This window comes from Bos indicus x Bos taurus, chromosome 6 (assembly GCF_003369695.1).
Source record: "Bos indicus x Bos taurus breed Angus x Brahman F1 hybrid chromosome 6, Bos_hybrid_MaternalHap_v2.0, whole genome shotgun sequence".
Lineage (NCBI taxonomy): Eukaryota > Metazoa > Chordata > Mammalia > Artiodactyla > Bovidae > Bos > Bos indicus x Bos taurus.
Genome location: NC_040081.1, coordinates 72,086,234 through 72,099,797, shown reverse-complemented (window position 1 = coordinate 72,099,797; position 13,564 = coordinate 72,086,234). Strand labels below are relative to the sequence as shown.

General features: G+C 46.0%; 1 protein-coding gene across 6 annotated transcripts in view; it reads left to right on the top strand.

Annotated features, from left to right (window-relative positions):
* Positions 1-12,382, top strand: part of HOPX (HOP homeobox) — a 32,072-nt gene extending 19,690 nt beyond the window's left edge. For 2 of the 6 annotated variants that reach the window (XM_027544573.1, XM_027544571.1), the window contains 2 exons: positions 3,646-3,805; positions 11,570-12,382. In XM_027544573.1, coding sequence (XP_027400374.1) covers positions 3,662-3,805; positions 11,570-11,647 — 222 coding nt within the window. In that variant the 5' untranslated portion in view covers positions 3,646-3,661 and the 3' untranslated portion in view covers positions 11,648-12,382. The other 4 variants (XM_027544572.1, XM_027544576.1, XM_027544574.1 and 1 more) reach the window with 4 other exon arrangements.
* The last annotated feature ends 1,182 nt before the right edge of the window (positions 12,383-13,564 follow it).

The window sequence follows — 13,564 nt, the reverse complement described above, 5'->3', positions numbered from 1 at the left end:
ATACAGAATGGTTCAAGAGCACGTTGCTTCCAGAAAGTTTACAGTGAACATAACGGAGACACAAGCTAAAGTAAATTGGGGGATGACCCTAAAGAATGATCCATCTGCTTTCTTTGTTTTGTCAGTTCACCATGGGATGGTTTATGAGGAGTATCTGCCACTGATCACTTTTTTTTTTAATGTATTTATTTTACTGTACTGGGTCTTAGTTGGGGCTTATGGGATCTAGTTCCCCCACCAGGAATTGAACCCAGGGCCCCTGCATCGGGAGCGAGGATTCTCAGCCACTGGACCACCAGAAAAGTCCAGGAAGTCCCATGCCACTGATAACCTTCTTCTCTTAGTTTGATATTTTCGGCATTACAGAGAGATCAGAATGGCTGGGAAGGGGAGAAGAAGATGGTAAATGTGAGCCCAGAGAGATTTCTGCAGGTCCCAGCTAGTAGCACTCTCCATGAGCTGGTTCATATAGGTGGATACTTTCAAATAAATAAATAAATAAATGACTATAGGATTAAGGGACAAAGGTAAAGCTGTAAGATTGGCACAAATGTCTATCCAGGCATTGAAATTTACAAAAGAGCCAGCAGCTTTCATTTAACCTCTTGCAAAGGTTTATGCATTGTCTTCTTGCAACCACAAAAGAAAACACAACCACAGGACTCTTTGAATGTTTCATAAGATATTAATAACCACAGCAACGATCAACGTGTGCTCAGAGTAAAGATTAAGAAGCTTTAAAATATTTTTAGTTCCTTTCATCTGACATTGTTTAGACTACCTTCAGAGATATTTTTCAACAGTTTCCTTACTGGAAAGAGTTGAGAAGTTTTATAAGGCCAAGGTTACTAGGGTGATGTGATTTATAAATTTCCTTTGAAAGAAAGAGAGGGAAAGAAGAAATGGAGGAGCAGCAGCAAACACATGTTAACCAAAGACAACTGAAACGACAGAGACTGAGCTTTGTGGGGAAATAAGAGGTAGATATCTCAATCGTGGTTAGATCTTCTATCCTCATTTCTAGAAATCAAGTTTGTTTGGTGTACGTAAGAGAAGTGGGTACTTTCTAATGGTCCTCCCATAGCAACCAACCAAGTCCAATGCCCTTAGTCAAATAACTCAAGGAGAACTTTAAAGCCAAGTGGACCTATCCATAAAACATCATATAAAGTCCTGTAAGAGGGAGCCACAAAAATATAAGAGAAAATGCACCTGATTAAGAATGTGTCACCTTTGAGTTGTGTAATAATGGTTAAGAAACAAAAAGAGGGAAAGAAGTACACGAGGAATAGTCCTTGAATCTGAGTTCAGTTTAGAAATTTGTGCGTTTGATGAACACTTCTGAAAGACTGGGGATTCTACAAAGAAGCAGCAAAAATTTTCCTGGAAGAGCCACCGTAACTGTGTCACTGGAAATAGTTGGACTCTTTTTAGGGCAAGGAATAAAACCAGAGGCAGGAGTTTCCTCTCGCCTGTGTTTTCTTTTTTTTTCCAGGCAAAATGAGCAGTGGTGGGTGGTTCCAGTGGGCAGGTTTGGCAGGTTGGTATCCTATGAGGTCAGTCAATGCCCATTCAAAATATAAACAAGCCCCTGCTTGATTTTTTCTGCCAAACTAAAGACAGGATGGCCTGTTGAGAAGGATCTAGAAGAGCACAGTACTGAAAGAGAAGCCAAGGCTTTTCCATTCTATGATGCTGGGCATCAAGGTTCTTTCCAGCTTTGAAGTTCTGTGTCAAAGAAAGAGGGGGACAGGCACCAACAGGAGAAGAGGCATTTACGACCTGGCTTAACCTCATCCTGCCTCACCACTGGGACAGGCATCACTGGGACAGATTTTAAAGTTAGGGAGCACAGAACTGCCTAAAAACACCAAGATTTCACTATAACCTAACAACTGGTTTGACCCCAGGATCTCTCACAGTAGAATGATTTCTTGTCTCACCTCTTCAAGTGACCAAGAGGAGAAGGAAAAACATTTAGGGAGCCCAGGATGCAGGTCACAATAGAAAAGTTTATCACAGCCTCGGGGACATTATGCAGGCAGGTCAGTGGATTGTGGCTCATCCCCAGGTACAAACTACATCAAAATCCACTCGGGATTGTGCTGGCTGATTTTGCAATTGTTTGTTAAAACAACAAACCAAGGTGTTTCCCACACATGTGCTTGTCTTTTACTGTCAGAGATGGCAAGTCCTGACCTGTCTGTCCCAAGTCCTCAGCCAAGAACTTGAACACTCTAACTTCCTACATCTCAATACATCTTAAACTGGGGGAAGGGGAAGGGTGCACATCTGCCATTTTTTAGCCCCATTTCAGAGGCTACTTAGGTATGAGATATGCAGCAGGAAGTCATGTTGCCTCAAATCTGCTAGAACAATCCATACATGCATGCTAAGTTGCTGCAGTCGTGTCCGACTTTGTGACCGCATGGACTGCAGCCTACCAGGCTCCTCTGTCCATGGGATTCTCCAGGCAAGAATACTTGAGTGGGTTGCCATGCCCTCTTCCAGGGGATCTTCCCTGACCCAGGGATTGAACCGGCATCTCTTACGTCTCCTGCATTGGCAGGTGGTTCTTCACCATTACCGTCACCTGAGAAGCCCCTGCTAGAGCACTATTTGGCTCTAAAGTAAGGAAATATAAAAGACCTTGAAGCTGGTCAAACACCCATTCTCTTGACTTTGCAGTTATTTTTAATACAATCACAGGGGATGTCTGATTAAAAAGATAGTTGCTGTAGATCCTCCTCAGCTGGATTTGGGCTCTGTCTTGGAAATCCTTATCTAGAGAGGCTCATAGTGAAGTGGACTCTACTGCACCCTGCGGGAATCATGTCCAGGCCACGCTGGGCCATGAAGAGCCGGTTGACAGGAAGCTTCCTACTCACAGCTTTAGTTCGAAAAACCTGGGGTAGAGGGATGAAGAAGGTTGCAGATTTCAGGGTGACTCACACAAGCCCTCAGGTGGAAATTTCTCCTGCTGCTCAGTCCCTGGCCCTGGAAAGTGCAGGGGTGAAGCGCTGCAGACCTATCTCCACCTCTGTAAAAGGCAGAGATTAAAAGCGCCGCCCCCATTTCCCCAACTGTGAAAAGTAACTTCTGCCCTCTGGGTCATTTCTCTGAAGGAGGTGTGGGGTGTACCGCCCTCCCTGGAGAGGCTGCAAAGTGCTAAACCGCTTTAGAGGCAGCAGGGCTTGCAAGGGTGAGGCGTCCCGCCGTGGAACCCGGCTGTCAGCCCAGCGATCCGTCAGGACTGTCACCAGAGCAGCTCCCTCTGCCCGGAGGGAGCGTTTGAAGGCGGTTTTTCAAAAATCACCGCCGCTCTTCCTCCACTCCTTCCTTAAGGCCTCAAGGCGGGGAGGGTGCGGCCGCCTCCTCCTTGCATTGCCCTAGAGCAGGGGCCCCGGGGAAACCTGTTGTAAAAACTGGGGTCAGGAGGGAGGCCCAAGGACGTGCAGGGATCCCCTAGGCGCGCCCCCGGAAGGGCCCCGCGCAGGCTCCCGGCACAGCCTGCAGCGCGGGACACCCGCGCGCCGTGCCACCGCAGGCGGGGACAGCCCCGCGGGCTGAGGGCACCCCGGATCGCCGTTCCTCCCTGCGCTCTGCCCACGGCCTCGCTCATCACCGCCGCTTCTCCCTCTCTAGCAGCCGTGCCGGAACCATGTCGACCGAGACCGCGAGCGGCCCCACTGAGGACCAGGTGGAGATCCTGGAGTACAACTTCAACAAGGTCAACAAGCACCCGGACCCCACCACGCTGTGCCTGATCGCGGCAGAGGCAGGCCTTTCAGAGGAGGAGACCCAGGTAAGCCCCGGCTAGCGCCCCGCGCGCCCACGCTCCCGCCCCTCCGGACAGCCTAGATCTCGAGAAGGTGAGGGCCTCCCTCTCCCTCGGCTCCCGCCTGGCCTTCTTCCCCCGGATCTATCAGCGTTTCTGCCCGCACCCCGGGAGCCCAGACCTGCATCGCTTCCACCGCAGCATCCCTGCTTCTCGGCTCCACCCGCGCCGGGTCTGCCCTGCACCCCAGCCGAGTGGCTCCCGCAGAAGCTGCTTAGAAACCCCACGCCCGCCCTCCCGTCTGATTTTCCTCTCTCCCCTGCAGCCAGAGAAAGCACTCTCTCCTCCCGCCGGGCTGGGAGCCGCGTCAATGAACCCACTTTTGTCTTGCTTTCCCAGGTTTAGTTCCCCTCTGGGCTCTGAGCGAAACCTGCCGGAGAGGCGCCGCGTTCGCCCACTGAGCCCAGCGTCCACAAATCTATTCCCAGCGGGAATGTCAGAGCTGGACGGGATCGTAGTGATAAGCTATAAATTCAGTCCTCGGGGTTGGTAAACGAGGAAACAGGTTCAGAGGGAGGGAATTGTCATGACGGCACAGGTCGTTATGCATGCTCTTTCCACCACATCTCGCTGCAGCTTCCGCTCAGCTGCAGAGCTAAAATTGAAGGGAGTCAGGGAGATTTGGTTCCGATTTTTAAAAATTCCACGGTTCTAAGGAGATCTAGGATCTTCTTTTTCTGGAGTTTTCTGACAAGGTAGACATCTAACATTACAACTGAAGGGAGCGAAGAAAGATGTCACTGTAAGTGCACTGATTTATTTATCTATTTTAAAAACTTCTGTATTATCCTGAAAATCGTTTAGGACAGAGAATGTAACACTGCCCAGGATTTTAGCCACTAGGAGCTGGCTTGAAGGAGTACTGGCTCCTTCAACCGACTTTTTTTTTTAACCCCTGCCTAAACTCTGACTTCTATTTTCCCTTTGGTCATGGAAAGACAGTTATGCCTGATAATACCACTTGGAACTCCTCTAGCATCTCTCCCATGGGAACCCAAAGCACTTCACACCACTAGTCTCAAGTCTAAAGCAGAGACTTTCTTATTCTTCCCATTTTATAGACCAGGGCATCAGACATTTTGTTCTCTCCTCACCATGAATCATAACTTAGATGAAGCTTAAGAGCCTGTAATGGGTGCTTCAGTAGATCAAGACCCCAAGATACATCTTGGATCCCAAGTCCAAAATGATTTTTACTAACTAAGCCTTTGAACGTGGTGGGCTACAGTCCATGGGGTTGCAAAGAGTCGGACACGACTGAGCGACTAACACTTTTGAAGAATTTGCCTGTAGGAGATTCTCCCATTCCTAGGTCCAACAGAAAGTCAAACATATCTTTTTAGAGAAGGAAACAGCTGTCTGGCTAACCAGAACCAGAACTTAATAGAAGGTAATTTAGTGATTTAGTGTAACCCAAGTCTAACAGCTCATGTTTCTGTGAACCACCCCCTTTTTCCCCAGGAGGCAGCCTGCTGAACTTTTGTCATTTAAAATCCCACGCTATATTTAGAAAAGAGGAGTGATCACAGAGACAGTAACTCAACTTCTTAAAAAGAAAGCTGTGGATTCACTGTGGGCTCTGTGAAAGTGTTAGTCACTCAGTCATGTCCAAGCTCCTCTGTCTGTGGGATTTTCCAGGCAAGAATACTGGAGTGGGTCACCATTCCCTTCTCCAGGGGATCTTTCCCACCCAGGGATTGAACCTGAGTCTCCCACATTGCAGGCAGATTCTTTATCATCTGAGTCAGATTCTCCCTTGGCAAGTTACTGTCATTCCCTTATCCGTAAAGCAGAATGATTACATTGACCTTTGTAAGAGATGATGCTTGCCACCTATTGTTCCAGGTATTCTCCAAGTATTAAATCCTTTATTTTCTACAACAATGCTGTGAAGTGGGTGCTTTTGGCCCCATTGCACAGATAAGGGAATTGATTTACAGAAAGGTTAAATAATTTGCTTAAGGCCACAGCTGGGAGGCGGCAGAGCTGGGATCTGTGGCCTAGCAGTCTGGCCCCCTGGCCTGGATGCTTAAATATCATGCTGTTTTGTCTCCACAGAAAAGAAATGGAAACAACTGGATGGGATGGGAGGAAAAAAAACAAACTATACCATAAATGACAGTCATCTCAGGCTGCATTCAGTCTTTCCTCAGGATACACCTTATATGAGAGAACTGCACTGAAATCAGGTTTGAGGCAGGAAGAAAAAGAGGGCAGCCTTCTGTAATCAAGGTCAGCCAGTTCAGACCCCTGCACAGCAGGTTCCTCCACCCTCTCAGGCAGCCCTTCTCCCATCTCACCTCTTCTCCCACCCTCAAATGGCAAATGGGCGACCCAGCTCTGAAGTGAGCCTTTGCGGGGATGAGTCAGCCTCATAGCAGGGCCCTTTGCTTCCTTTTCCTGCCACAAGGCCAACACCTTCTTCCTCCCCGACATTGCCGCAGCTTGGCTTTACCCCTTTGTCTTCCAGCACCAACCACAAGGAAGCATCTGAGACCCAAGAGCTCAGAGAGAGGCGAAATTGAGCAATTTCAGAGGAAGAGGCTTCCTAGGTGACCCTCTGTCCGCTCTTATCAGATCAGATCTCATCTTCCTACTTCCCATCCTCCCCCCAAACCCGCCATCCCCTTAACCCCCTGCCAACCGTCCCACCCCCACGGGGACTGGTGGGCGAGAACGGTCTCCCTGGAGGGACCCTGTAAATAACTGATGGAGGCCAGGGTGTGCTGGGCCTGCACATAAGCAGTGTCTGCTATCAATACTTTCTCTGTTTCTTTTATTAATGTTGCCTTTTTCCATAAGAAAAGGTCGTCAAAGCCAAGATAATATTTATTTCACATGCTTGCTCTCTTTATGCCTAATACCACCCACTTCCAGAATTGGATTCATATTCTTTTTCCTAGAACAAGGAATACTAGGAAAAGAAAAATAAGCATGCTATGCTACTGTGAGATATTAACAGTTAATGCAAGCTGATTCACACTGCTGATACTTTGGCAAAAGTAAGACTAAAAGGTTAAACTGTTCCCTGACTGGGGACTTTGACCCCTTTGTAACTGTCCCCTTGTAGGACAGTGTTCTCTATGTGGAGGGACACCAACAGGAACCCAGCATGAGGTGAAGGATGCTCTAATGTAAATAACTTTTTAAGGTGCATTTGCTGGGGTCCTTGTTATTCAGTCATGTCTAACTCTTTGCGACCCCGTGCACTGCAGCACACCAGGCTTCCCTGTCCTTCACTAGGTCCTAAAGTTTGAGCAAACTCCTGCCCATCAAGTCCATGATGCTGTCCAACCATCTCATCCTCTGCTGTGCCCTTCTCCTTCTGCCTTCAATCTTTCCCAACATCAGGGTCTTTTCTAATGAGTCAGTTCTTTGCATCAGAATGCCAAAGTATTGGAGCTTCAGCTTCAGTCCCAGCATGGATTTTTTTCTCATGACAGTAATTAGATTTCCCCTATATTTAAATTAGATAAACTTTACAGAATCCCAACCCCTGTGTCTTTTATTATTTTTGAAGTCAGTGTGAGAAGGGGCTGGGAAAGCTCTCATCAGCCCCTTGGGAGGTTAGGATGATCTGCCATTTTCTATTATCACCGATTCAACCCCAGTGTAGTTGCATTGGTTCTTAGATTGGTTTCCAGAATTTTTGTCTCCTTTTAATATCCTGGGAATCTTCCCAGAACCCTGGTTTTAGTTGTTAGATGTTTCATCAGTGGAAAAAGACCTCTAAAGGTCTCCTCCTAGAAAGAATGAAATGTTAGTTACTGGAGTAAAGGACAGGAACAGTATTATTTTGCCTCAACCCCTCCACATCACAGGGTCTAATTATCATCTGTTCCCTTGGAGTAAATAAATCTCCATCAATGGGTGAGGCTAATGAGGGCATCTGTTTATAAGCAAGCAAAGGATGAATGTCTATCCCAGGGGATGACCGACCAAAACAAAGAAGAGACAGAAAAGCCAGGTGGAAAATTAGTCTCGACGTGAGTGAGATGTGATAAGATTCCGCTCTGAAGGTGAAAAAAAGCAAGCGAGGTGTTTAATAGTTTTTTTTGGAGAGCAACTGGTTTGCTAAATTATTATACATGTGTGTGATTTAAAATATATATCTTCAGAAAATAGCTGAGCTTTTCTTGAGCCTCCCCCCATCCCCCAATGCTAGGGTTCAACTTATTAAGTATTCGGATGCCAACTCACCAATTCACAAATGTGGTCATTGCTGACGTTATTTTCAGTAACTGTATATTAATATTCTGCTTCATTACTCATGTAAGAATTGGCTTCTGAATGAGTCCAGCTCAATCATTTTGTCCTAAACAAATCCTGAAAGAAAATGAGCCTTTCTCCCTCCAAGTTTTAATTAGTTGGTCTGTAAAACTCTGCTGTTTATTCAGCTCTAGTAACTGGAAATTCTGTTGAATCACACCTTGTAGCCTCAAAATCCCTGCAGAGGCACCTCATTAATGAAACTTGAACCAGATTCCAGAGTTAACTAAATACACCCATGGATCACCGAAGCGAATATGCCTATCTTTAGCTGTAGAACATTGGCTGAAGCGTGAAGTGTTAGTCGCTCAGTTGTGTCTGACTCTTTTTGAACCTGTGGACTGTAGCCCACCAAGCTTCTCTGCCCACAGAGTTTTCCAGGCAAGAGTACTGGAGTGTATAGCCATTGCCTTCTCTAGGGGATCTTCCCCACCCAGGGATTGAACCTGGGTCTCCGGCACTGCAGGCATCTGTGCCACCAGGGAAGCCCAGAGCATTGGTTAAAGCCACCAAAAACACCTGAGTTCTCTATTCTCCTTAAGGAGGGAGACCCCTAAGAGCGAAATACTGCATCCAGAAAGCAACCCCTAAGAGAAGGTTTCCCTAAGAGCAATCTGCTGCCTCTGGTTTTCAATTCTTTTCTCTGCTGCCACATCCACAGTACAAAGGTATATAAGACCACAGATCTCAGTGGCTGAGTAACAGACTTCCGTGTGTAAACTCTGTTGAACAGTTAGGGCAAAGTATAGGCGTGGTCCCTTGCTGTTCAGCCAGCTGAGCCTTGGTGCAGACCCTAGACCATCCTGTTTCCTCACTTCCTTCTAGCTCTCAGGCCTTGAGACACAGAAGCACTCCTTCCCCCGTGGTCCTCGCCCTTTCTTCTCATCTTGGGTGTATGCTGACTCCCTAGATCTCTGTAGAGATGAGGGCCCTGGAGCCCACCCTGTTTGCTGGGAGGCTGTGCTAAGTCAGAGACGTCTAGGTGTCACCACACAATCTCCACACCATCTCCATCAGCACATCCCAGGTCTGGTGTCCATCCCACAGCTGTGTTCTTTCTCTCTGCTTCCTTTCTGTCCCCTCATCTACTGGCCCCTAGAACAGGTACATTTTAAGTTCATTTTATTTTTTAATATTTGTTCATTTATTTGGCTTTATTGGGGCTTAGTTGCAATGCACAGACCCTCTAGTTGTGGTGCATGGGCTCAGTTGCTCCCAGGCATGTGGGATCTTAGTTCCCTGACCAGGGATCGAATCTGCATGCCATGCATTGCAAGGTGGATTCTTAACCACCGGACCACCAGGGAAGTCCTGCTGCTGCTATTGCTGCTAAGTCGCTTCAGTCCTGTCCGACTCTGTGTGACCCCATAGACGGCAGCCCACCAGGCTCCCCCGTCCTTGGGATTCTCCAGGCAAGAGCACTGGAGTGGGTTGCCATTTCCTTCTCCAATGCATGAAAGTGAAAAGTGAAAATGAAGTCGCTCAGTCATGTCTGACTCCTAGCGACCCCATGGACTGCGGCCCACCAGGCCCCTCCGTCCATGGGATTTTCCAGGCAAGAGTACTGGAGTGGGGTGCCATTGCCTTCTCCGAGGGAAGTCCTAGGAATAGGCAAATGTTAGAAACCCTAACCAGGACAATAGAAACTCCCTAAGCTTCCCTCTTCACTTATAGTTGAGCTGACTGGCGCTCTAACTTCCTCAAGTTCTCAGAGCCAGTTGATTAGAATAGAGCTTCCTGTTGGCAGGGCCCAGGACTACAGAGCCCCCAGTGGTCACCTACTCAAGCAGTGAGGTGGAGAAAGTGTGCCATGTTGTGTGAAAGGTTGGGAAGCACAGGAGAATAAAGCCTAGAGGTTCCGTCCCTCCCATAGAGCCTTCTACTCATCGTCTCCATGTAGATCAATGCTTGCTGCTTCTATGCCTTCACTCTTCTCTCTTCAATGTTGTTTTCTGAAAAATCCAGATCCTTTCTGGCCAACCTGCTTCATACTCCAGACTCTTCCCCAGCATGGATCTCCTCATTTCCCCTTTGCAGAATTCCCACCCCTCAGTGGTATAATAATATACAAGCATGTTGAGTCGTGTCTGACTCTTTGTGACCCCATGGACTATAGCCCCTCCAGGCTCCTCTGTCCGTGGAATTTTCCAGGCAAGAATACTGGAGTGAGTTGCCATTTCCTTCTCCAATGGTATAATCTCAATGGTGTAATTATGTTGTAATTGATGCTTTTGAACTGTGGTGTTGGAGAAGACTTTTGACAGTCTTTTGGACTGCAAGGACATCAAACCAGTCAATCCTAAACAAAATCAGTCCTGAACATTCATTGGAAGGACTGATGCTGAAGCTGAAACTCTAATACTTTGGCTACCTGACAAACTGACTCATCGGAAAAGACCCTGATGCTGGGAAAGATTGAAGGTGGGAGGAGAAGGGGACAACAGAGGATGAGTTGGTCGGATAGCATCACTGACTTGATGGACATGAGTTTGAATAAGCTCCAGAAGTTGGTGATGGACAGGGAAGCCTGGCGTGCTGCAGTCCATGGGGTCAAAAAGAGACAGAAGCAACTGAGCGACTGAACTGAACTGACTGATATGTTGTAGGGCAATTTTACAACATATGAAGAATGTTTTAGCCTTCACATGGTACCATGTCTAGAACTATCCCATCTGGGGTTTTTCTAAATCCATGGTTAATTTTATGAGGTATGAATATTTGGGTTACACAAATCTAGAAGATTTTGAGTAAACTGGGAGTTCTACTCTATCTTTTCTCACTGCTCAGTGGCCCTGGAGCAGGAAGATTGGGCCAGACTACTCCATAGATTCCCCCAAGAGAATTGCCCCAAGGTTGTCCAGTGCTTGGTTTTTCATTCATTTTATTTAACAAATTTGAATGAAGCACTGTGGATGACCAAGGCCCTTGGGATCATCCCACACTGATGAGGTAAATCAGTTATATAGATTTATCTGGGGCAACAAGGAGATGCTTTGATTTCTTTTATCATTCAACAAACATTGATTAATCTCTGTTAAGCCCTTATGCTAGGGGCTAATAATGATAATATGGATGCAGACTCTGCTTTCATGGCTCTTATCTTTTAGAAGGAAATGTAGACTAAAAGCAAGGGAATGCACAAGTTAATGAATTCATTACAGATATTCAAAGTTCTGTGAAGGTAACCAAGTATTAAAATAGAGACTAAGGAGATGGATGGAGAATCTACTTTAGATACAACGGTCAGGGAAGGCTTCAGTGAGAAGGTTTTATTTAAGCATAGGAAATAGTATGTACAAAGGTCCTGAGACAGAAAGGTAGGTATCACAGTGAGAAGAACCAGCCCTATGGGCTCAGTTCTTACTTTCCTTTTTTACAATTGGGTCACAGAAGCTACTTTGAGAAAGGGAATGGACATTTTTCAATATGTGACAAGTAATTTTGCACATTTTCCTCCTCCAGAAATGGTTCAAGCAGCGCCTGGCCCAGTGGCGGCGATCTGAAGGCCTACCCTCTGAGTGCAGATCCGTCACAGACTGAGGAGTTGGTGGGCATTGGTGCTCCCCTTCATGAAGACCATCTGCTATTTCTCTTTTCAGCTTCATCAAGCTATTTTGGTTTTTCAGTGTAGCGTTGTTATGTCCCACTGTTAGCTGTCCTGCTATTTAACACAATGTTGTATTTTTTTTTAATGTACATAACTAGAGAAGATAATAACAATTTTTCTATGTGCAAGCACATAGGAAGCTGTGTGCAGCAGCTTCTGTGTAAGGCAGAGGTGTGGCTGCAGATGGTGTGGCTGGCATTTCCTTTTGAGTCATGATGACAGATGGTGTTAAAAACCGCCTAAGTTTCCTTTTGACCATCACCTCCCAGTAACAATTTACTGTCAATATCCATTTCAGAATGGTCAAGGCTTCTGTTGAAAAGATAACATGACCAAGAGAAAGACACATTTCCTTCTAATTCCACTTCCCTAAGTCATTTTCCTTGTGTTTCATTTAATACATTGAGTGAGAATACAGAGGGACTTTGACTCATGTGGATTTCATAAAGCAGTTCCTTGGATTATAGCTGAATTAACTTGGAAAGCACTCAGGCTGGAAGACAAAAATCCCAACTGGCAAAAATCAAATAACTAAGGGGGAAAATCCACAAAAGTCTTGAATTTCCCTTATTTAAATACATTTGTCAATTTATTTTGCTAAACAAAATGAACTGTTTTTTGTCTCTGAGATGATGTTCCAAATAAAACCTTAACATTTTGTGAAAATGCACTGAGTCCTCTGCAGATTTTTAACTGAATAATAAGCATATCAAAGGAAAGTAGAATAGCTCAGCATAAGAGCAGCCTGACAAAAGAGCTGTCATTTTCTAATCCTTGCTATTCAAAGTGTGGTCCAGAACTGGCATCATCAGCATTAGCTGCAAGCTTGTGAGAAAAGTGCAGAATCTCGACTCCAATCCAGACCTACTGAATCAGAATCTGCATTTTCAACAAGCTCTCCAGGTGATGCACATGCGCATGAAAGCTTGAGCAGCACTGATCTAAAAACTCTACAGTCGATTTGCATCCATTTTCTATTATACATAGCACATGAAACAGCTTAGCAGGGTCTATGTTTGAGTGCGTGAACAGTAACTTAATTACAATGGATCAACCAAATAAGCTTTCTATATGTTTGTTTAATTGACTGTTTTTACATAAGACATCAGCAGGTAAGGGTGACAAGAAACTGCAGTCATTTTATTTTCCTACTTTCCTATCTTTAGCATGTGGCTCTTGTGTTCATGGAGACAAGATGGGTGCGTTTTAAATAAAAAAGGAAAAAACAAAGGGCAAATGCTAGGTAAGACTCTTCCCTTTAAAAGTTTCTGGAGGCCCCTCCCTAGGGACTTGCACCTACATCTCATCGGCCAGAGTTGGGTCACATGGTCACTCCCAACTGCAAGGGAGTCTGGGAAGGTGAGCATATGTAATTGGGCATCATACTGCCTAAAGAAAAATTAGGGTTCTCTTGGTAAGGAAGAAGAAAGGGGAGGATGGATATTGGAAAGGCCACTAGCAGTATCTGCCAACCCAGCCCAGAACGAAGCTGGTGTGCACTTCTGAACTCTTACCTACAATGCGGGCACAGTCTTTTCAGTTCTTTATAAAGAGCCCAGAATAAGAAACAGTAACAGTTATTTGGAATACAAATGTTTACAAGATCCCATTAAACATCCTCGGCAAGCTTCCTCCTCCTTTACCTTAAAACATTTCTTCTCTAAACAACACGCAGTGGACCAGCATCCGAGCAGAACTGCCTCGTCTGGCAGACTCCTCTGCAGCCCAGTCGGTGGTAGTCGGAGCATCTGTCAGCACATGGCTCGATGCTGACATCATGTTCTGGAAAGAAAGAAGGGAGATGCACAGGAATGTGTGCACTTCATAAACACCTGCATAGAGAGAGCATT